Source organism: Dendrobates tinctorius, unplaced genomic scaffold, assembly GCF_039654945.1.
Source record: "Dendrobates tinctorius isolate UK_male_01 unplaced genomic scaffold, ASM3965494v1 ptg000120l, whole genome shotgun sequence".
NCBI classification, from domain to species: Eukaryota; Metazoa; Chordata; class Amphibia; order Anura; family Dendrobatidae; genus Dendrobates; species Dendrobates tinctorius.
In genome coordinates this window covers 22,189,345-22,214,178 of record NW_027361788.1, presented here as the reverse complement: position 1 = coordinate 22,214,178, position 24,834 = coordinate 22,189,345, and the positions used below count along the sequence as shown (strand labels likewise).

At 44.8% G+C, this 24,834-nt stretch overlaps 1 protein-coding gene across 1 annotated transcript in view; it reads right to left on the bottom strand.

Moving 5' to 3' along the window:
* Positions 1-24,834, bottom strand: part of LOC141101668 (extracellular matrix protein 2-like) — a 194,337-nt gene that overhangs the window by 73,053 nt on the left and 96,450 nt on the right. The window contains exon 5 of the mRNA XM_073590903.1: positions 18,000-18,115. Within this exon, the coding sequence (XP_073447004.1) occupies positions 18,000-18,115 (116 nt within the window). The remainder of the gene's footprint in view (positions 1-17,999; positions 18,116-24,834) is intronic.

Sequence of the window (24,834 nt, the reverse complement as noted above, 5' to 3'; positions counted from 1 at the left end):
CAGACCATCTAGGAATTTCCGGAGGAGAATCGGAGCGTGAATGCTCTCCTTCGGCTCCCAGGATCTCTCTTCAGGACTAAATCCCTTCCAGTCAACGAGGAAGAAGGTCTTGCCTCTCACCTCCTTCATGGCAAAGATGTTCTCCACTTCAAAAACATCATCCGAGGCTGTTGGCATGGGCGTGGTACTGGGATCCTTGAAGAAGGGACTCAGGATGACCAGCTTTAGTAGAGATATATGGAGGAAAGGAATTTGGAATCTGTAAAGAAGGAGGCAGCTTCAATTTATAGGGGCTCTTGTTGATCCGCTTCAACACCTCGAAAGGTCCGATAAAATGACGACCCAACTTGTAAGAAAGAACCTTCAGCCGGACGTACCCGTATGAGAACCATACGCCTTTTGTCTGCATGTCTCTTTATATGGGTGGAGGATGCTTCTAAAGTGGCTTTGGTGTCATCCTACAACTTCACAAAATCCTTGGAGAGGACATTTGCCGCAGGGATATCAGAAGGAACCGTCACCAGAAGGGGAACCTCGGGTTGCCGACCGAACACAATGTAGAACGGACATTCTCCCGAGGCTTCATCAATGTGATTGTTGTACGAGAACTCAGCCCAGGGAAGCAACCTCACCCAATCGTTATGGTGGGCATTGAAAAAGTGTTGCAGATAATTGCCCAGTACCTGGTTGGCACACTCCACTTGCCCATTGGACTGGGGGTGATAGGCCGATGAGAAATCCAAGGCGATATCCAGATGTTTACAGAGAGCTCTCCAGAATCTGGAAATGAATTGCGAACCTCGATCGGACACAATTTGGTGAGGAAATCTGTGCAGGAAAATATGTTTGATGAAGCTGTCAGCCAGTTTAAGAGTGGACGGAAGAGCAGACACCGGGGTAAAGTGCGCCATTTCTTAGTAGAAATCCACGACTACCCAGATGACGGTGCAATCCTCGGATAATGGCAAGCCCGTAATGAAGTGCTTAGCCATGTGCTGCCATGGACCAGATGGTACAGGTAATGGCAGGAGAGAACCAGCAGGAAGTGATCTGGGGACTTTATTGCGAGCACAAATCGGACAGGCAACCACGTAAGCATAGATCTCTCTCATGGACGGCCACCAGTAGTGGCGAGAAATCAACTGTAGTGTCTTCCTGTGTCTCGCGTGACCAGCCACCTTGGACGAGTGGCCCCAAGACAAAAGTCGCTCTTTCTCGGATTCAGCCACAAAGGTCTTCCTTGGGGGAATTAGTGACAGAGTGACTGGAGCGACAGTGACCATCTTGGATGGTTCAGTGATAAATTGTGGATCCACCTCTTGATCCTCAGACAGAAAAGAGCGAGAGAGGGCATCGGCTCGAACATTCTTGTCACCGTACCTGAAATGTGAAAAAAAGTTAAAGCAAGCAAAAAACAAAGACCAACTAGCTTGGCATGGATTAAGTCACTGGACAGACTGGAGATACACCAGGTTCTTATGGTCTGTGTAGATGACCACAGGCTAGATTGCGCCCTTCAGCAGGTATTTCCACTCCTCCAAAGCCATCTTAATGGCAAGTAACTCTCAGTCCCCGAAGGAGTAGTTACACTCAGGAGTGGAGAAGGCCTTAGAGAAGAAACCGATGGACACGTGGTGACCCGAGGAGGACTTCTGGGTGAGCACAGCTCCAGCCCTAAAGAGGATGCGTCCACCTCTAGAAAGAACTGCTTGTTCAAATACGGGCGATGCAGGAAAGGAGCGGTGGAGAAGAACCGTTTAAGAGAGAAGAAGGCCTCTTCAGCCTCGGAGGACCAGTTCTTTGGATCGGCTCCCTTTCAGGTCATAGCAGAGATGGGAGCGGCTAGCATGGAGAAGTGAGGAATGAATTGCCAATAATAATTAGCAAAGCCAAGGAATCACTGTATTGCTTTGACTCTCATGGGCAGCGGCCATTTAAGGATGAAAGAGACTTTCTCAGGTTCTATCCTGAATCCGGTATCCAAAATAATGTAACCCAAGAAGGGAAGAAAGGACTGTTCATTTCTCATACTTGGCGTAGAGGCGATTCTTCCTAAGACGCTGAAGAACTTGACGAAATGCGCGTCTGTGGGAGGCTAGATCAGGCAAAATGCCAAAATATTGTCCAGATACACAACAACGCAGGAATAAAGCAGGTCGTTGACGAATTCTTGAAAAACTGCCAGCATTACTGAGACCGAAGGGCATCACTTGGTATTCATAATGTCCGTCCCTGGTGTTGAAAGCCGTCTTCCATTCATCTTCCCGGCGAATGCAGATTAGATTGTAGACGCCTCTTAAGTCTAATTTGGTGAAGATACTGGCACCTCTTAATTGGTCGAACAAGTCAGGAATCAGTGGGATAGGGTATTTATTTTTCGCCGTGATCTGGTTGAGACCTCGATAGTCAATACAGGGTCAGAGAGATCCATCCTTTTTCTTAATGAAGAAAAACCCGGTTCCAGCAGGAGAGGAGGATTTCTGAATGAACCCCCTGGCCAATTTCTCCTGAATATAGTCTGACATAGCATGAGTCTCTGCTTGGGGAAGAGGGTAAATTCGGCCTCTAGGGGGTGTAGATCCGGGAATCAAGTCAATAGGGCAGTCATACGGCATCTGTGGCAGCAAAGTCTCTGCTTCCTTCTTGTCTAAAACATTTGCAAAAGACCAATAGGCAGACGGCAAACCAGGCAGTGATGCCGGACAAGACGGGGCCTTAGCCGGATGTACTGGAGCCAGACACTTCTCATGACAGGAATGTCCCCAGCAGAGCACCTCTCCAGTTCTCCAGTCCAACACAGGTTCGTGCTGCCGTAGCCATGGTTGGCCTAAGAGAAAGGCAAGAAATATGTGGGAAAGAACATAGAAGGCAATCCTCTTAGTATGAAGCATCCCAATATGGACCACAAGCGGCTCAGTAGCCAGACAAACCATCTCCTGAAGAATTCTTCGATCAATAGATGTTATTGCCAGCGGATGAACTGGGATTTGGAACCGATTCACTACAGCCTGCAGGATAAAATTTCTGGCTGCCCCAGAATCCAAACACGCCGACTCAACAAACTGGGATTCACCGGTTGTCACGGCCACATTAAGGGTCAGGGGTAGGGAGATGTCTTGTCCGTCTAGGGAGGCCTCTCCTACTGACCCTAGATGCTGGAGCTTTTCTGGCTTTACCGGACAGACTCGAATGGAGTGACCCATCTCTCCACAATACAGGCACTGGCCTTTAGAGCAGTGGTCCCCAACCTTTTTTGCACCAGGGACCGGCTTCAAGCAAGACCATTCTTCCATGGCAGGGCGGGGATGGAGGTGTGACAGGGGTGGGGCTTTGGTCATAAGGGGGCGGGGCTATGGATGCGGTTGTAGTTTAGCAGTGCATACTTATCATTTAATTATAACATTTATAATATGACTCAACTCACCATAGGTTTTGAATGAGTGGGAGTACCTGGCTTGTTTCAGTGGGAGCACTGGGCTACTTCTACTGATGACCGTCATTGCTAATGATGATTGGAACCTACAAGGAAATGGAGCATTGAGCACTTAAGAAAGATTGTACTGGAATACTGTACATGCTGATTATTTTCTAATCATCAGAAAATGTATGTGTGGTTCCCCCCGTCCTGTCCAGCTCTGTGTGGCTCCCCCTGTTGTATGCATGGCTCCGCTGTCCCATCCTTGTATACATGGCTCTGCTCCCATCCTCCCATCCTTGCATACATGGCTCCACTCCCATCCTGTATACATGGCTCCACTCCCACGCTCCCATCCTGTATGCATGGCTCTGCTCCCACTCTCCCATCTTGTATACATGGCTCTGCTCCCACTCTCCCTCCCGTGTATATATGGCTCCGCTCCCACTCTCCCATCCTGTATACATGGCTCCGCTCCCACCCTCCCATCCTGTATACATGGCTCTGCTCCCACCCTCCCATCCTGTATACATGGCTCTGCTCCCACTTTCCCATCCTGTATACATGGCTCTGCTCCCACTCTCCCATCCTGTATACATGTCTCTGCTCCCACCCTCCCATCCTTGTATACATGGCTCCGCTCCCACTCTCCCATCCTGTATACATGGCTCTGCTCCCACCCTCCCATCCTGTATACATGGCTCTGCTCCCACCCTCCCATCCTGTATACATGGCTCTGCTCCCTCTCTCCCATCCTGTATGCATGGCTCTGCTCCCACTCTCCCATCCTGTATGCATGGCTCCGCTCCCACTCTCCCTCCTGTGTATATATGGCTCCGCTCCCACTCTCCCTCCCCTGTATATATGGCTCCACTCCCACTCTCCCTCCCCTGTATATATGGCTCCGCTCCCACTCTCCCTCCCCTGTATATATGGCTCCGCTCCCATTCTCCCTCCCCTGTATATATGGCTCCGCTCCCACTCTCCCTCCCTTATATATATATGGCTCTGCTTCCACTCTCCCTCCCCTGTATATATGGCTCCGCTCCCACCCTCCCTCCCCTGTATATATGGCTCCGCTCCCACTCTCCCTCCCCTGTATATATGGCTCCGCTCCCACTCTCCCTCCCTTGTATATATGGCTCCGCTCCCACTCTCCCTCCCTTATATATGACTCCGCTCCCACTCTCTCTCCCTTATATATATGGCTCCGCTCCCACTCTCTCTCCCTTGTATATATGGCTCTGCTCGGCTCCCCCATCCTCCCCCATCATACTTACCCTCACATCGCTGACCTTCCTTCCGCTGAACTTCCCTCCCTGCATCTCGCGGCGCTTCAGCTCCTGTGCGGAGCGGTCACGTGCTACCGCTCATTAAGGTCTATGAATATGGATGCCACGCCTATGGGAGATGAGTGGCGTCCATATTCATGACCTTAAATGAGCGGTACACTTGACCGCTCAGCGCTGGATGAAGCCACCGCCCCGACAGGGACCGCTAGGTGAGTATCAGCTGCTGCACCACCGCTGGCTCCCCTTGTTTCCGTGGACGGGCAAGGGCACTGCAACGGCCCGGTGGTTGGGGACTCCTGTTTTAGAGCGTCAGTCCCTCAGTTGCTGTCTACCAAGGGCAAGGTGGTCAATCTGCATGGGTTCAGATGAGCCCTCGACAAGGGAGGGAGAAGGAACAAGCGGCCTTTGAAAAGACAGAGCCAGGCGCCGCGGTCCTCTTTCAAGTGCCACTTCACAGGCATGCTCACGAAAACGAAGATCTATATGGATGGCGGGGGAGATCAGGTCTTTGAAGGTAGTTGGTAAGTCTTGACCAGCTAGCCCATCCTTTATAATTCCAGAGAGACCCTCCCAGAATGTTGCCACCAACGCTTCATTATTTTAATGGAGCTCGGACACCAGAGTACAGAAGCGTACCGCATATTGTCCCACAGATGAGTTGGACTGGCGTAAGCGAAGAAGAGCAGAGGCTGCAGAGGTGGTTTGCCTGGTTTTGTTGAATATAAGAAATAATACAGAAAGTACGAGAGGACAAAGCACAAAAAGATTTAAAAACAGTTAAAAAGTACATATAGTACACAGTTATTCTATATTCATATTTTGGCAGCTTTGTTAGCTGGTTTGTTTCCAGCTTTGAGATCTTTACCTGAATTTTCATCTTTATGAGGATTTACGTATTCCGGGGGGGGGAGGGGGTTCTAACTGGGTTGTGTGCATGCATATATGTATTTACCACAGTACCATATGGGTTTCTTTTAGGTATTTACTTACCCGTACATTCGGCCTCTTTGAAGTTGCCTCTCTGAGCTTGGACATCTTGTTCACACATCACTGAAGTTGATGTATCTTTTTACTTGTTCATGAGGCAGCAACAACCAATATAGTATAGTATGGCTTAGTATATTATATGTTTTGGTTTGACCACCTTTATCCATTCTGCCTCATACAGCACTTTTGGTTTTGGTTTAGGTTTCGGTAGTGACTACAAAATCTCACTTGTGCATGGTATATAATAAAAACTAATGAAAACTAGAGATCAAACTACTCTGACTATTTTGTGTTCTAACATACGTATATAATATTGTGAAATATATTTATTTTATTTGTATCACCAACATTCTCTAACAAATTGTGAACATGCATGACTATGCATTTTCCACTGGTCTGGCAGTGAATTGGTTAAATTCATAAGGTACCCATATGTATGGTGTTGTGAAGAACAATTTTGTGAGATCTAGGATTGTATAGAGTGTTAATGCTGGAACATATGAACGTGCTTGTAAGAGAAATTACCCCTGCGTTTTCATTGTTATAGCACACTCTATACTCTCTAATGTATTATCTCTAATGTATTATATCTCACATCTTCAGCTATCAATTTTGGTATCATCTGCTTCTGGGTTTTATCCTCTGAGTTTAATATGTCGATATTCTGCACTATAGCCAAGAGTTTATTTATGCTCTGGTGTATATATGTGTCTGTTTGCTCGAAAGAGCTAATTTTTTCATTGCCCATGCATCCCATGTGCCACTTATGCGGCTCAAGCAGCAAAGTATTTTGGTAACTTGAGGTTTTTACATCTGCTCTTTTTTCATAATGTGGGGCCTATATGGTACTGTGAGTATTTGCCTTTGTAACCTTTTTCCTGTATATACAGTTGTAGACAAAAGTATTGACACCCCTGCAATTCTGTCAGATAATACTCAGTTTCTACCTGAAAATGATTGCAAACACAAATTCTTTGGTATTATTATCTTCATTTAATTTGTCTTAAATGAAAAAACACAAAAAGAATTGTCCTAAAGCCAAATTGGATATAATTCCACACCAAACATAAAAAAGAGGGTGGACAAAAGTATTGGCACTGTTCGAAAAATCATGTGATGCTTCTCTAATTTGTGTAATTAACAGCACCTGTAACTTACCTGTGGCACCTAACAGGTGTTGGCAATAACCAAATCACACTTGCAGCCAGTTGACATGGATTAAAGTTGACTCAACCTCTGTCCTGTGTCCTTGTGCGTACCACATTGAGCATGGAGAAAAGAAAGAAGACCAAAGAACTCTCTGAGGATTTGAGAAACCAAATTGTGAGGAAGCATGAGCAATCTCAAGGCTACAAGTCCATCTCCAAAGACCAGAATGATCCTGTGTCTACCATGCGCAGTGTCATCAAGAAGTTTAAAGCCCATGGCACTGTGGCTAACCTCCCTAGATGTGGACGGAAAAGAAAAATTGACAAGAGATTTCAATGCAAGATTGTGCAGATGTTGGATAAAGAACCTCGACTAACATCCAAACAAGTTCAAGCTGCCCTGCAGTCCGAGGGTACAACAGTGTCAACCCATACTATCCGTCGGCGTCTGAATGAAAAGGGACTGTATGGTAGGAGACCCAGGAAGACCCCACTTCTTACCCTGAGACATAAAAAAGCCAGGCTGGAGTTTGCCAAAACTTACCTGAAAAAGCCTAAAACGTTTTGGAAGAATGTTCTCTGGTCAGATGAGACAAAAGTAGAGCTTTTTGGGCAAAGGCATCAACATAGAGTTTACAGGAGAAAAAAAGAGGCATTCAAAGAAAAAAACACGGTCCCTACAGTCAAACATGGCGGAGGTTCCCTGATGTTTTGGGGTTGCTTTGCTGCCTCTGGCACTGAACTGCTTGACCGTGTGCATGGCATTATGAAGTCTGTAGGCTACCAACAAATTTTTCAGCATAATGTAGGGCTCAGTGTGAGAAAGCTGGGTCTCCCTCAGAGGTCATGGGTCTTCCAGCAGGACAATGACCCAAAACACACTTCAAAAAGCACTAGAAAATGGTTTGAGAGAAAGCACTGGAGACTTCTAAGGTGGCCAGCAATGAGTCCAGACCTGAATCCCATAGAACACCTGTGGAGAGATCTTAAAATGGCAGTTTGGAGAAGGCACCCTTCAAATATCAGTGACCTGGAGCAGTTTGCCAAAGAAGAATGGTCTAAAATTCCAGCAGAGCATTGTAAGAAACTCATTGATGGTTACCGGAAGCGGTCGGTCGCAGTTATTTTGGCTAAAAGTTGTGCAACCAAGTATTAGGCTGAGGGTGCCAATACTTTTGTCTGGCCCATTTTTGAAGTTTTGTGTGAAATGATAAATATTTTGCTTTTTGCTTCATTCTCTTTTGTGTTTTTTCATTTAAGACAAATTAAATGAAGATAACAATACAAAAGAATGTGTTTGCAATCATTTTCAGGAAGAAACTAAGTATTATCTGACAGAATTGCAGGGGTGTCAATACTTTTGGCCACAACTGTACAGAATTTGTACAAAACTGTTATTACAGTCTTTTCTAACGGTTACCATTGGGCTCTTTTGTGGGACTTGGTGTGGTTCGCTCAGGTCTTTATATTAAGACTATGATAGGTCTTTTTCTGTGTACTATATGTACTTTTTAACTGTTTTTAAATCTTTTTGTGCTTTGTCCTCTCGTACTTTCTGTATTATTTCTTGTGTCTTTTTGATATATATGTAAAATAAAAATCATTTTTATATGCAATTGAGGTGTCTACCATTATATGGGCATGATCCTTTCTCTTTGTCTCAGTTCATATTTACCTGCCCCCTGCCCATGGTGAGCCCTCTTGCACACATCAATTAGTGGTGCCCTCCATTTTTCTAAGTATTCCTGTGTTTGTTGAATACTTTGCAAAAGGCTTCCAAGAATATGGACAATTTGGAGATGATAGGGTCCTCTCTCACCCATAATGGATTCAACCACGCCAGGGCCTCACCACTAAAATGTGACTTAAGAAATGCTACCTTTGTTTGGTCTGACGGGAAGTGATGAGGATGGAGTTCAAAGTGCAGCCGACACTGACTGATGAACCCGTGGCAGAGCTTCGTATTGCCGTCAAAACGTGGTGGGGCTGCGAGTCGGGGAACTGGATCTTGAACTAAGCAGACTTCCTGGAAAGTCACTGGAGCAGACATGGCTGTTTGAACATGCTGGAACTCTGGAGGGATGTTTAAGGCCTCCAACTTAGTGGTTAAGGACTGCAACTGAACGGACAGCTCTTCCTGTGCATCTTTCTGTCGGCAAAGCTCCTGGTACATGGTCTGAACAGGCAGGATCCGGGGTCCAGCGGGATCCATGGCCTGAGCAAACAGTCAACGTGGTTTGTTGAACCACTGTGCCACGGACCGTGGAGAGCCTGGAGGGGTGTGACACCTGACTGTTCAATAGAACCTCTGATGGTGAGGTTAGACTTGGCTTCCGATGAACGCCAGGTGCCACTCCAGGACAGACCAACGGACGCGCAGCAGCTTGACCCAGAGGACAGACTGGAGGGAGCGGCTGGCAGAGTTTATATTAAAATGCAGCGGACAGAGTTCGCATCAGAGTGCAGCAGACAGAGTTCGCACCAGAGGGCAGCAGACAGAGTTTGTCTCAGAGTGCAACAGGCAGTGTTTGTATCAGAGTGCAGCAGGCAGAATTTGCACCAGAGTGCAGCAGGCGGGATTTGCACCAGAGTGCAATAGGTGGGATTTGCACCAGAGTGCAGCAGGGACTGGTATGCAACCTTATACAACTTAGACTGCAAAACAGGAAGGTTGCTCAGGCACTTCCCCAGTGGGGAGGAAGCAATATATACATAATGTCCCACAGCTATTGGCCGGGGACGAAATAGCAAGTGCACGCACTGACCTTTTAAGAGGGCGGGAGTGCACGCAAGCGTGCCCTTAGGACATGACCAGAGGACCGACTGGAAGCATGCAGATCATGGGGAAGGGAAGAATTGACCACAGCACGGGTGAGTGAAGCGTCACGCCGGAGACCCTGCCTGTCAGAGCAGGACTACGGCGTGGTGCTAACAGTACCGAGTCTGCAAGGGACATGTAGTGGTGCACATGATATATACCCTTTTTAACTCTACGGAAGACAGTGGTTTTTCGGCACTGTACTTAAAAAAACAGATTGTTAACCCCTTTCTGACGTTGGACGTACTATTCCGTCCATGTGACCCAGGGCAATTTGACCATGAACGGAATAGTACGTCATCACGATCGTCCGCGCACATGGGGGGTGCACGGCCAATCACGGCCGGGTGTCAGCTGACACGAGCTCAGCATTTTGGGAGCAGGCAGAGGGCTGACAGCCCCTTTGCCTTTGGATTGGAGACCCCGCGGCGTGAAGTGGGGTCCCGATCGATGCCATAGTAACCCAATGTCGTCATGACGACATCCGGGTTACCAGAGCTGAGAAACTTCCTGGTCATGGGCAGTGCATGATCAAGAAGTCTCTCAGGTCAGTGTGCAGTAAGTGCAGCGCTGACAGCTTCTATAGCATGCAGATGCTGCTTCATCTACATGCTATAGAAGTGATCAGCCTGCAAAAAATGATTGTCCCATAGTGGGACAAAGTGTAAAAGACAGAATAAAGTTAAAAAAAAATTAAAATAATTGTAAAAATATTAAAAAAAAATTAAACTAAATAATAATAAAAAAATCCATATATACTGCTCAAAAAAATAAAGGAAAAACTTAAACAACAAAATGTTACTCCAAGTCAGTCACACTTCTGTGAAATCAACACTGATTGTGATTCAATTTCTGCTGCTGTGGTGCCAATGGAATAAACAACAGGTAGAATTGATAAGAAGGTCACTAACATCCATGTGTCTGCTCAGTGTGTCTAGTGTTCCCTTTATTTTTTTGAGCAGTGTAAATTCTATCACTAAATAAATATTTGAATGAAAAAAAAATCTAAACAAGTGTACATATTTGGAATTGGTGTGTCTGTAACGACCCGACCTATAAAACTGTCCGACTAGTTATCACCTTTAGTGAACACCATTAAAAAAAACAAAAAAACAATGCTTTATCATCATACCAAACAAAAAGTGGAAAAACACGCGATCAAAACGACAGATATAAATAATCATGGTACCGCTGAAAACGTTATCTTGTCCCACAAAAAAATAAGCACCCATACAGCTCCATCACCAGAAAAATAAAAAGTTATAGCTCTCAGAATAAAGCGATGCAAAAATAATTTTTTATATAAAATAGTTTTTATTGTATAAAAGCACCAAAACATAAAAAAAGATATAAATGAGGTATCGCTGTAATTGTACTGACTCGAAGAATTAAACTGCCTTATCAATTTTACCACGCGCGAAGAATTAAACTGCCTTATCATTTTACCACACGCGGAACGGTATAAACACCCCCCCCCCAAAAAAAAAAAATTAATGAATTGCTGGTTTTTGCTCATTCTCTCTCCCAAACATCGGAATAGAAAGTGATCAAAAAATGTCATTTGCCCGAAAATTATACCAATAAAAACGTCAGCTCATACCGAAAAAACAAGACCTCACATGACTCTTTGGGCCAAAATATGGAAAAAATATAGCTCTCAAAATGTGGTGATGCCTAAACTAATTTTTGCAATAAAAAGCGTATTTTAAGCATCACAGAAGCAAAGCATCACAGAAGCTAAGCATCAGGAAAACTACAGTTATACATGGCATGGAATTAACATTCATCTTCTCGCTTCACACAGGTAATCAACTGAGCCACCCTGCATGTATTTACTCCATTCACTGCCAGCAAGCAGCCTGAATGGTACAACTTCCCACCTCTGCTGCCTCTATTTTCTGCTGCAATATATCTAAATGGTAATCAACTGAGCCACCCTGCATGTATTTACTCCATTCACTGCCAGCAAGCAGCCTGAATGGTACAACTTCCCACCTCTGCTGCCTCTATTTTCTGCTGCAATATATCTAAATGGTACAACTCCGTACTTCTGCTGCTTTACCATTTTGCTGCATATTTTAATGTGCTTACTAAAGCTTTGGTAAAATTCATTTGTTGCACTGTATGTAATACTTACTGCTTTAGATCTGTGACTGGGGCCTCTCTAGATCTTATCAGGTGGAAGGTGCTATAGCATATTGACACAGCCTGGTCTAGTGCCTTTGATCATCTAACCATACCCTAGGGTGCTGGCCCCAGCTGCCAAATTATACCCAACCAGCTCCCACAATCCCTTTCTCCTGACCCTGTAGTGTGGCCTATATATGTAATATTTCCTAAGGGGAAGCACGCAGTGTGGGGTGCAGCACGCAAGCATCACAGAAGCTAAGCATCAGGAAAACGGCAGTTATACATGGCAGTTAGTCAGGGCAGGAGTCAGGTAACCCACATTTTGCTCTCCCCTTTAACCATGTGCTTTATTTTTATCCTCCTGTGTTCCCTTGCCATCCACATTCACCACCCTATCCCCCTCCATCACGACTCATTCACATCAGCCCCTCTATACTTCCCTTTCCCATGTACAGCTCCCATGCACTCCTCACCTTCCTGAGAAACCACAGCCCATCTTGCCCAAACTCATTGCAGAAAAAACCTACTTACAATTACAACTATTTGCGCTTTATCTTCCTACTCCTACTGATTTCAGGGGACATCTTCCCCAACCCTGGTCCACCATCCCCCAACCTCAACCCCTATCTTACCTCATATCGAAACCATAATAATCTTATTAATATTACTTGCACTCCCTCATCTCCATCTTTTAATTGTGCCCTCTGGAATCCACGGTCTGCTTGTAACAAGCTTCCTTTCCTACACAACTACTTTCTGAACAACTCTCTTAATCTGTTGGCCCTCACTGAAACCTGGATTCAGGATTCTGACACTGTCTCTCCTGCTGCCATTTCCTATAGTGGCTTAGAATTCTCTCACTCCCCAAGACCCACAAACAGACATGGTGGTAGAGGTGGCATACTCCTGTCCCCACAATGCACTTTCCAGGTCATCCCCCCAGTTCCATCACTCTTATTCCCTTCTTTTGATGTCCACACCAACAGGCTCTTCCGTCTCCTCTCCCTCACAGTAGCGGTTATATACCGGCCCCCAGGCTTACCCACCCACTTCCTTGACCACTTTTCAGCCTGGCTGCCGCACTACATGTCCTCAGAACTTCCAACCCTTATCCTGGGAGACTTCAACATCCCCATTAACAGCCCTACTTCCACATCTGCATCCCAGCTTCTATCACTAACCACCTCTCTAGGCCTCTCACAGCTTTCAACCTCTGAGACACACAAGGACGGTAACACCCTTGATCTGGTCTTTGGCCGGCTCTGTTCAAACTCCCACCTAAATAACTCACCGCTTCCACTCTCTGACCACAACATTCTCTCCTTCACGATCACAAATCCTCGCCCACCCCAGCTCACTCCTACCTACCACACAGTCAGAAATCTACAAGCCATTCACCCTCAGACTCTTTCAGACTCCCTACACTCATCACTGTCCCCAATCTCCTCTTTTTCCTGTCCTAATCTGGCTGTTCATCACCACAATGACACACTTAGAAGCACCCTTGACCAAGTAGCTCCCCTCACCCTCAGAACCTCCAAGTACAGAGTAAAACAGCCCTGGCTCACATCGCAAACTCAACTTCTCCTGCGATGCTCTAGGAGTGCTGAACGCCTCTGGAGAAAAATCCGCACACCAGAAGACTTTATCCACTTCAAATTTATGTTAAGAACCTATAACGCTGCCCTTCACCTCGCCAAACAGACCTACTTCACCACCCTGATCTCCTCACTAGCCAACAACCCCAAGAAACTTTTTGACACTTTTCACTCCTTCCTCAGGCCAAAAGCACAAGCCCTTATCACAGACATTTGTGCAGATGACCTGGCCTCCCACTTTACAGAAAAAATAGATAATATCCGTCAGGAAATCTGCTCCCAACCAAAAAGTGCTGTGACTCCAATCCCTTCCTGCATCTCCCCTGGCTCACTTTCCACATTTGATCCTATCACAGAAGACGTCTCCAGACTCCTCTCTTCTTCTTGTCCGACTACATGCACTACCGACCCCATTCCCGCACATCTCCTCCAGTCTCTCTCTCCAGTCGTCACAACCCACCTCACTACAATCTTTAATCTCTCCCTCTCCTCGGGCATTTTCCCATCCTCCTTCAAACACGCCATCGTTACTCCATTACTAAAGAAACCCGCTCTCGACCCATCCTGCACAAACAACTACAGACCATTCTCCAATCTCCCCTTCATCTCTAAACTTTTGGAGCGCCTAGTTTACTCCTGCCTCACCCGTTACCTCTCCACTCACTCCCTTCTAGACCCTTCACAGTCCGGCTTCCGCCCCCTACATTCGACTGAAACTGCACTCATAAAAGTGACCAATGACCTTCTAACAGCAAAACGTAATGGTGACCACTCTCTACTCATTCTTCTTGACCTATCTGCAGCTTTCGATACTGTTGACCACCATCTTCTACTCTCTAGGCTCCAGTCACTAGTCATTAAGGACACTGCTCTCTCCTGGTTCTCTTCCTATCTCTCTGACCGCTCCTACAGTGTTTTGTTCTCTGGCTCCACTTCATCTCCTCTTCCTCTTGCTGTCGAGGTACCTCAGGACTCAGTCCTTGGCCCCCTTCTCTTCTCTCTCTACACAGCCCCAATTGGACAGACCATCAGCAGATTTGGCTTTCGGTACCATCTTTATGCTGATGACACACAACTATATACATCTTCCGCCGACCTTACCCCCTCTGTACTACAGAACGCCAGTGACTGTCTGTCCGCAGTCTCCAATATCATGTCCACTCTCTATCTGAAACTCAACCTCTCCAAAACTGAACTTCTTCTGCTCCTGCCGTCTACTAACCTCCCTAAATCTGACATTTCCCTCTCCGTGGGTGGTACCACAATAACACCCCGGCAGCAGGTGCGCTGCCTGGGTGTTATGTTTGACACCAATCTCTCCTTCACATCCCATATACAATCTCTTGCCCGCTCTTGCCGCTTACACCTAAAGAACATCTCTAGAATCCGCCCTTTTCTCACCATGGAAACAACAAAAACCCTCACTGTAGCATTGATCCACTCCCGCCTGGATTACTGCAACGCTCTATTAATTGGCCTCCCTGTCACTCGACTATCCCCTCTCCACTCCATACTTAATGCAGCAGCCAGGGTCGTCCATCTGGCTAATTGGTACTCGGACGTGTCCGCTCTTCGTCAGTCATTACACTGGCTGCCCATTCATTATAGGATCTAATTCAAAGTACTTGTTCTCACCCACAAAGCTCTCCACGGTGCGACACCCCCTACATCTCCTCCCTCATTTCTGTCTATCGGCCTAGCCGATCGCTGCGCTCTGCAAACGACTTTCGACTAACCTCTGCACTAATCCATACCTCCCACTCCCGACTCCAAGACTTCTCCCGTGCTGCTCCTATCCTCTGCAATGCTCTACCCCAAGAAATTAGGACTAATCACAATTTGCATAGTTTTAGGCGCTCCCTCAAAACACATTTGTTCAGAGCGGCTTATCACATTCACTAATCAAAGTCATTCTGTGTGTAAGTGTGCATGTGTAGCCCATTCACTATATCCATCCATCCTTCACTCCCTCAAGATGGCTGGACCTTCTTTGATAATACATCATTGTAAATACACACCTGTACTTTGTATCTCCCTCACCTCATTGCAGATTGTAAGCTCTCTCGAGCAGGGTCGTCTTATTTTGCTTTAATTATTGTATTGTTAACGTTGTTACTTATGACTTGTGTTTTGAAACTGTTAAACTGTAAAGCGCTGCGGAATATGTTGGCGCTATATAAATAAAGATTATTATTATTATTTTAGCATGTGACAGCTGCCAAACATAAAAACCCGCTATAAGGCCTCTTTCCCACGTCCTGATATTTCCGGTACCAGAGATGTCAGTGTCCGTGTATGTAATACTTGCAGCACATGTGTGGCATGTGTGTGCCCCATCAGTGCCACACGGACATGCGCCAGGGAAGAAGCGTTGCAGTAAGCGCTGTTCCCCGGCGCCGGGTGATGTACACGGCTCTCATCATTCTCCCCTGCTCTGCCGGTGATCAGCGTGCACAGGGGAGAATCATGAGAGTTACATTTAACCCCTTAACAACCACTGATACGCCTTTTAACTGCGGCAGTTAAGGGTACTTAAACCACAGCGTCGCCTTTTAATGGCGCTGAGGTTTAAGGTTATAGCGCCCCCCAGCGTCAGAATCTCTCTGGAGTCAGAGAGCATGATTCGGGTTGGTTTTTACCGACCCCGGTGTTGCAATCGCCGCTACTAACGTTATAAGGGCGACCACAAGAAAAAAAGTCAGATTTTCCATTTAAAGGGAACTTGTCACCCCCCCCAGGCGTTTTTAAGTAAAAGAGCCAACTTGTGCAGCACTAATGCTGCATTCTGTCAAGGTGGCTCTTTTATTTAGCGTCCCTTCCACCGCAGAAATGATCGTTTATAAAATTGGTCACATATACCAGAATTTTGACCGGGGGGCAGGTCTTTCCCCCTCTGACACCGACGCCTTGCATCCATCATTCATTTCGTCCTTATGTCTTTGCTCCGCCTCCTCTGTGTTCAATTTCAAATGCTGGCGCCTGCCCTGTAATATATTTTCTCGGGCATGCGCAGTTAGCGCTGCCCGTTCTCTCACATCACTTCATGGCCTGGCCATCGCGCCTGCGTGGACGCACTGCCAGAGATCCCGCCCCACAGTCGCTTATGATTTATTCACACTGCGGGGCGGCATCTCTGTGGCATCTTTCCACTGTTTAGGCACATCAGGCGCTCTCCAAAGCCGACATGGCGTCCGATCTTTATTCCAGCCAATTTTGCATTGAAAAAGTAAAACGGCGCTCCTTCCCTTCCGAGCTCTGCCATGCACCTAACCAGTGGTTTACCCCCTCTTATGGGGTATCAGCGTACTCAGGACAAATTGTACAACAACTTGTGGTCCAAGTTAAACGTAAAATTTTTTTAAACGTTCCAAAAATTACTGTGAAGGGTTAAAAACTTGATGTGGTTTGAGCACTTTCACAGATGCAGTTTTTAGAATGGTGTCACTTTTGGGTATTTTCTATCATATAGACCCCTCAAAGTGACTTCAAATGTGATGTGGTCCCTAAAAAAAATGGTGTTGAAAAAATGAGAAATCACTGTTTAACTTTTAATCCTTATAACTTCCTAACAAAAAAAAAATTGTTCCAAAATTGTGCTAATGTAAAATAAACATGTGAGAAATGTTATCTATTAAGTATTTTATGTGACATATCTCTGTGATTTAAGGGCATGAAAATTCGCCAAATTTCAGTGTTTTTTTTCACAAATAAACGCATATCAAAGAAATGTTACAACTATCATGAAGTACAATATGTCACGAGAAAACAATGTCAGAATCACCAGGATCCATGGAAGCGTTCCAGAATTGTTCCCTCATAAAGGGACAGTGGTCAGAATTGTAAAAATTGGCCTGGTCATTAACATGCAAACCACCCTTGGGGGTAAAGTGGTTAAATATGACTCAAGTGTTCAGCCCAAAAGTAAAGCTAGGTGGAGAACTTCTTTAGGGTGACAGTCCAACTTGGATCAACTTAAGTGTTCAACCCAAAAATAAGTCTAGGTGAAGAACATGTTTATAGTAACAGTCTGGAGCAACTTGCCTTAGGTTATCTTTTAACTGTAGGGGGACCATTTTTTACCCTTGTGTCTTCTATACGGTAGTTCAACATCTGTCCACAGGATAGCTTATTAATGTATGATCCCTGAAATCGGGGGTTCCAAATCTTTATAGGAGGAAGGAGTTTAAGTGGAGCAGGATCTGAGGATGTGCTCTACTGTTAGTCTATGAAAATGATGGAAAAAGTCAAGTACTGCCGTGAAGAGGAATAAGGGACTCAACACCTCCATGCTAATAATTATTGAGGAACCCAGCAGTGGAATACCCAGAGAGAAGTGCTACATGGACCAAAAATATGCATGTGAAGCCTGCCCCTACCTGATCATTGTTCCCCTACTACTCTTTCTGGCAAGAGGCGATGACTTTACCTTATTTTCTTTTGTTAAGGTCAACATATGTACACATCATTCACTTGTCCTACAGACTTCTCTCAGTGGAGACCTTGGTTGGCGTACCCAGCCTAACCTTTAAATCTTACTGTATAAGTCTTAAATGTCAGTCTAGTTCAGTAAGAGAACTTGTAAATGTAAATCCAAGCCTCCAAAATTCTTACCTTGAAGACATCATTTGATAGGCCAGAGTCGTCCAGTTTATTCTTACTTAGGTCCAACCAGTCCAGATTTGGGAGACCAGCAAAAGCCCTAGCTGGAAGTTTGGAAATCTCATTTTCTGTAGAAAAAAAAACATAAAAATAAAGCCATTCACTATATCATGGTTTATGACATGGACTGCCTTGGATTCCCAACTGGCTTTAGGGGTGTGCAACTGACCTTGATGCTCTGGGTACCTAGAGCTTGTTCTCTGCATCCCAAATTTGGTGCCCATACCTATGAAAATGTAGGTAGACTGAGCCACTATATGATTTGGGGGTGTTAATAGAAGGTATTATGCATGGCACTAAGCTTCCTAAGGCCAGCCCTGGCAGCATTTTTCATATTTCTATGTATTCGTCCATTTGGGATGCTACAAATAACTCGAACCAGCTGTTGGCTCATTATTCTGGCACATGTTCACAAGACGTCCTAATGTCTACATATCTAAATCTGTATATATGATGTCCTTTATGGATTCCTTCATGGATTTCTTTGCCATATTTCTTCGTAATATCATAAGTTCCAATGATATTACAGAGGAGAATCGCTTCATTCCGTGGGGAGATCTTCGTTTGTGTTAATATTTTACATTGATTTCTTGGAGGTTTTATTGTGGGTCTGGAGATATTCCAACTCTTCTGGGAGTTGGGGAGAACATTTCTTTTCTGGGAACCTCCCACATGTTTCAGGAAATGTCGGCAACTATAAGTTATTGCTATATTGACAGTCAATGTTTCTTACATACAAATCAGGATCGGTAGAATCAAAGAGAAGTTGAGCATGGAATACCTGGCTTATAATAGGGCATAATGTGAAGACGTACATTGAAATATCTCCTGTGTAGTGTTATACATTGACCTATTCACATGGTATGCCGATGTATATGAACCCAGTAGAAATTCTACTAGTATTTAAAGAATAGCCAAAACACCTATAAAAATGACGAGAACGTACCGGCTCCATATGTGCAGTGCCTCTTGGTTAGGTAAAAAGACCTAATATTGCTCACCTCTCTTGGATCCAGCATCAGGGGCTATCTTTTCCTCCTCCTCTAGTCAGCTCTCTAAGTCTCTCGGCACTCTGGATTGCAATCCATTGCACTCCTTTAACATCACACCTTTAAAGGCTGGATCAATAGGTGGGATACCACCTGAGTATTCAAGTAGCTGAACTGTGAACTGCTTCCTTGTTCTTGCATCCCTAGCACTTGACAAACTCAGCTTTACTATATTGCTAAGTCAACTCTGGGCTAGTTGTGCTTTGAACTCTATGACAAACCGAGCACTGCTAGCTCTGATAGCTTTCTGGGAAACTCTATGTGCATCTCAGCTTGGCTTCACAGTTCTAAGTTAAATCTACTACATCTCCAAACTAACTCTGCCGTTAAACCACCTGTAGAACTCCGCTCAGCTTCACTGGTTCCTCATTGCAGAGTCTCCTCTGCTCCCCAGAGCATTACACATCTGTTACATCTGTGGCCATAATCTCCACTCTGCTTCATCGGATCCAGTGACTCCAGTTTACGTCTCCTGTTGTCACAACAGCATCTCTATGGGTGAGACACAACACCTCAGATAAATCTACTTAATTCCCCACATGGACTGATCTTTAGCTGTCAATTTAGGGGTAAAACATGCAAACTCCATATTCATTGAGGACAGATTTCCTGTGACTGAGAGAGAACATGACAGTTGGTGCTTCTCAGATTCAATGGAGAAAGGAGGAGCTAGAGGTAGACATAGATATTCTGCTTCAAGTTCTCCTGAAATGACACTTACATTTTAATTTTCCAATACCGCAGATTAAAGTGTAACTGTTGTTTCAGTGGAACTTGCAGCGGAATGTCTGTGTTGGCCTTTAGCTCCTCCTCATCCATAGAATCTTACATGCACCAGTGTCATCTCCTAGCTCAGTAATGTGAAAGTTTGTCATCACTGAATATAGATTTTACAACTTTTACAAGTAAAAGAGGAGGCAAAAGAAGCAGATTTCCCTAATAAAACATATTACAAAGTTCCATATTTTAATGTGCACAATTGATCTATGAAATAAAAAAAATTAAAACAAAGGTTATGTTTTAAATCCTTTAGTGCAATTATGACTATCCCCATCTAAATGGCTAAGGGTGTAATTACTAAGGCTGATCTTTCATTGGAAGACGCAAGTGTTATAATGACACATGATAGGCACGGTTTCCGAGCATCCGTAAATTCCTGGACAATCTATAAGAAAAAAGTCGATTTTTTTTTTAAAAATTTGGATAAGTTATCTAGTAAAAATAAAAAGGCTTTTTTTTGTAATTTTTGGATTTGTTATCTAGTTAAAAAAAAAAGTCAGGTTGGTAACCCTTATGGTAAGTGGTGACTGGGACTTGGTAGCTTCAAGTTTCTTCTCTGCTGAGTTCACATCTGATGGAAAATTCTTGGCACATCATTTTTTTTCAGTTACGAGATTTCTCCATGAAAACAGGATGGGCTATATAAGGATTTAATGCAATGTCCCGAAAGGGTCCAATTTCCTTTGACCCTGAGGAAGATACAGAAGTACATACTTTTGGATGGACATGAAAGCGAACCATGGAGATGAAGAGATAGACCATGACCTGACCTTAGACGGTAGAAGTCACATGAGAATTATTAGGACAAATAAAACCTTCTTGGCTTCTCAAATAAAAGACTTTCAAAAACAATTCACGAAATGGAAAACTCACAGGTTTTATGTATTAAAAATCTCCCCGAATGAGAAGACAAAGTTCTACTGATCACGTAAAAAAAAGAGAAACGTCCAATCAAAAGTCATCACGGCCATCCTCACCTTAATTGTTCTGCTACCGCATCAAAAAAGAATAGAAATAATGTCATAAAATAAAAATAGCCAGACGACTCGTCTATCTAAAATGGACCTCAATAAATATCTGGGCAGCAGATGGCACCCATATGGGCGAGGGACAAACACGAGCAACAACTGGTTTCAATCAAATTCTTGTTGATTGGGAGATAGCAAAAAACTGTACGGAAAAGATGTAATGTTTCCAAGTGTGGCACACCACATATGAATAATTCAGGAACGTCAAGTGCAAATGCCCTTATCGTTGTGGGCCTTTCATACTAGATGACCAATGGCTTTGACTTTGGAGGCACATTTCTAAAAAGGAATCTGTTACCAGGTTTTTGATACTTACGCTGGAGTCACACGGCCATAAAACTCGTGCGATAATCGCATCGCACTGCATGGACTGGCCTGACACTTCTCCTGACCTGAGCATGACAGCATGATGGATTACTATGTAGCTGTCAAGCTCAGGTCAGGAGAGCCAACAGCCAGTGCGAGTTTTACAATGAAATATGGCAGTGTGTCTCTGCCCTTAATCTGAGGGCAGCATGATGTAGGGGCAGAGACTCTGTTTCCTGTGATGTGTCACTTATTAGGCTGTAGTTTCAATACAATCATTGTTTTATCAGCAGAAGATTATCACTACAGGACCAGGAATCACATGCCAGGCAGTCCAGCTAATCTGTGTAACTCCGCCACCACCATTGATTGGTAGCTTGTTGACAATGTACACAGGAAATAGCCAATCAGGGGTGTGGATGGGGTTATACACAGCTCAGAATTTGAGATCTACTAGATCTACAGATTAGCCTGACACCTATTCCTGTGGTGATAATCTCCTGCTGATAAAACACAGATTGTACTGAACCTACAATAAATTAAGTTAAAATGTAAAATACATTCTGTATCAAGTCTGCACAGTTATCAAGATCTTGCTTGCTGTCAAGCAGCTCTGATTACTGTAATCGAGGACCCGTGTCCCCATCACATGACCAATACAGGTTTTCCACCTCCAAAAGTAAACAATGAAAGTTCCTATTGTATGACAGTCAGCAGAGATCTTGAAGTGACAAATGTATACAAAAAAGTATATTACAAAATGTAAAAAATAACATTCCAGCTATATGTGCTCAGCCTCTCTCCATGCAAATGAATGAAGAGAGGCCAGACACGTCCAGTCGGAATTTGGCCAGGTGTGTGAAAATTGCAAACTTGTGGTGACGTAACCTCTTGGTCTCGCCAGCAATAGCGTGGAATGATCACAGTATACGGTGAGCATGCTGTAAAGATTCAGAAGTCTGCAGTGTCATAGAGTGACTGCAGACTTTTAGCAGAATACTTCCCATTGTTCCCTTAAAAATAAGAACAATAAATACTCACCTTCTATAGTGTCGCCATTCCAGTGAAGTCGGCCCCTCTGATCCTGGAGACTGACGTGACATTGTTGTCTCACACTCAGGCTGCAGCCAATGAACTCATCAGCTTCAGACTTTACTTTTTCTTTAAAGCGGATGTCTGTATGTGAGACAACAACGTCACGTCACTCTCCGGGAATAGCTGCGCTGACATCTCTGGAATGGCGCCACTGCAGGAGGCGAGTATGGACTGTTTTTTATTTTAATCAGGGTACCTGAATTGATGAAGGTAATGGAAAACCCCTTTAAGCTTTCAAAAAATGTTTGCTGGTAAATAAAAGTGCATGTTATTTTTTTAAATGGTTCTGGATGGAATCTGCACCAAACTAAACATCATCCAATTAAAAGGCAGGGAAAAAAACAAACACTCTGGTTACAGCATGTTGCTTAGGAGACCGACCATTGCTGCTATCTAGCGTGTAAGCACTGCACTGAAGCTAACCTTTATTAGGAGGTAAAAGTGCGCTCCAGATTCAAAACAGTGCTTACAAGCTCAATAGGAAAGATTTTCAGACTGGCCACTGGGACTGTATTTTCATGAAGAGCTTTCAGCAGTTTCCTTGTCATCAGAGGCAAGATTACAGTGACAGGTAACACATCTATACACAGCTGATAACACAGAATCCACCAATGACAATTAGTGATGTCACAGCTCATCTTCTCCTCCTCTCTTCACTATGACCTTTTCACACGCTCATCAGATGCTTCAATGCTTCAATACATAAGATACTCTGATCATTGTGGCTAATGTACATGTGTTGTTTCCTGAAACAACAGGAAGTTAGAGTCTAAAAAGGCCCCAGTGGCCGGTGTGAGAATCGCAAGACTTCTAATTTTTATTTTTTTTTCTATTTTTGGGCCCTCACTCCTCTTGATCTCTGTTGATTTATGTGATTATTGTTATTCTGTAATTTCAGTACTGCGAAATATGTTGGTGTACTATGAAAAAAAAAATTACAAAATAAAATACACAAAAATATGAATTTATACAGCCAGAAGGGTGATGGGTGATTGTAAATCCTATTTGTGCTTGTGTCACTTACCATATTGGAAAATAAATAAAAATACATTCTAGTGTGGGGAAGGTAACTTGATGGACAGACGTGACTGGTAGGAGGGGACGGTTTGTGCACTAGGGACAGAGATTGACAGGTTAGAAAGGTAACAGCAGGGAAAGACAGAAAAGGGAGTGCAGTACCGTGAATTGACCACAAGATGTACAGGACTTAACATCAGCTTAGGGCTTTGGAATCCGCTTAGTCATGGGGGGCGGGGAGATAGGAGCCCGGGTGGGAAATTCCCCTGTGAGAGAGGCGATAAATAGGAGAAGGCAGGGCTCCAGGAGAGATTAGTCCCGGGAGGAGCTCAGAAGAAGATTGGAAGGGGAGAAGAGCTCGGCCAGGGGGACGGACAAAGGAGAGACAGTCAGGGGGGTGGCCCTGACCCGACGGACCGCAGGACAGGCAAGGAGAAGAGACAGTCAGGGGGAGACCCAAGCTCAACGGACCGCAGGACAGACGAGGCCCCGGGGGTACCGATTGGAAGAAGACCTCGGGCAGGTGAAGCGCTGGGGGTAGATTGGTCTAGGACAGCCCCTAGTGAAAGATCCGCGAGGTGCGTTACTGCAACTGGAGCTGAAGAAAAGGTACCCGGGCCTGGCGATACAGTGGTGTAAAGAAGCTGCGGTGCGTGTTTGGTGGTCGTCAGGAGGACGACAAATAAATCCGGAACTGTTACAAGTGGAAGCTGTCTCCGTCTCATCTTTGCCTCGTCTGGTAAGCAGTGGTCCACCCCCCTAGCCCGGCCCCCTACCACACAAGTTACAAGAGAAAGTTGACGGGCTTCATCCAAATTCCAGATGTACATCTGGAATAGAACATATGGTTTGCAAAAAATGTCCCTTTCTTGATCTGTTTTTGACCACAACAGATATAGCTAGCTAGGCCTGCTCCTCTGCAGGGCAGTCATGGATGATGCTCTGCACCATTCTATGTGCCATGTCATGTGATGTATGTTTAGTTTATTACTTTGTGAATTAACCCCTACTTATCTGAGTTTCTGCTCTACTTACAGCTACTTTTTCTGCACCTGGTCACATAATTAATGGATGCCAGATGCGAGGAGACCGATCTCATGGAAAGCTTCTCCTTTACGTCTACCTTGTGACTATGTAGAAGCATAAATATTTCCAGGGCCGCCTTAAAATAACAAGTAAAGCGTAGACAGCACGGCTCCATTATTGCTCCGCATCGATTTCACGTCTGACCCAACTTGGTAATAACGTCTCCACCCTTTGTGTGTTCCAATACCACAACTGATGCCATCCTGTGCCAGTCACTCCAGCTGTTCCCCTGATGCCGTGGCGCTTCCACTGCAACAAAACATGACTTAAAGAGTCATTTCCCATCCTCATAAATATTGTCTGATAGAGCTAGAAAATACAACCAATTTTGCAATTTACTCCTTGTTAAAATTTTCAGCCGTTCTTGAGATGTTAACACTTTTGTTTTGATTACAGCTCATTGCCCAGGAGACCGACCACTGCTGA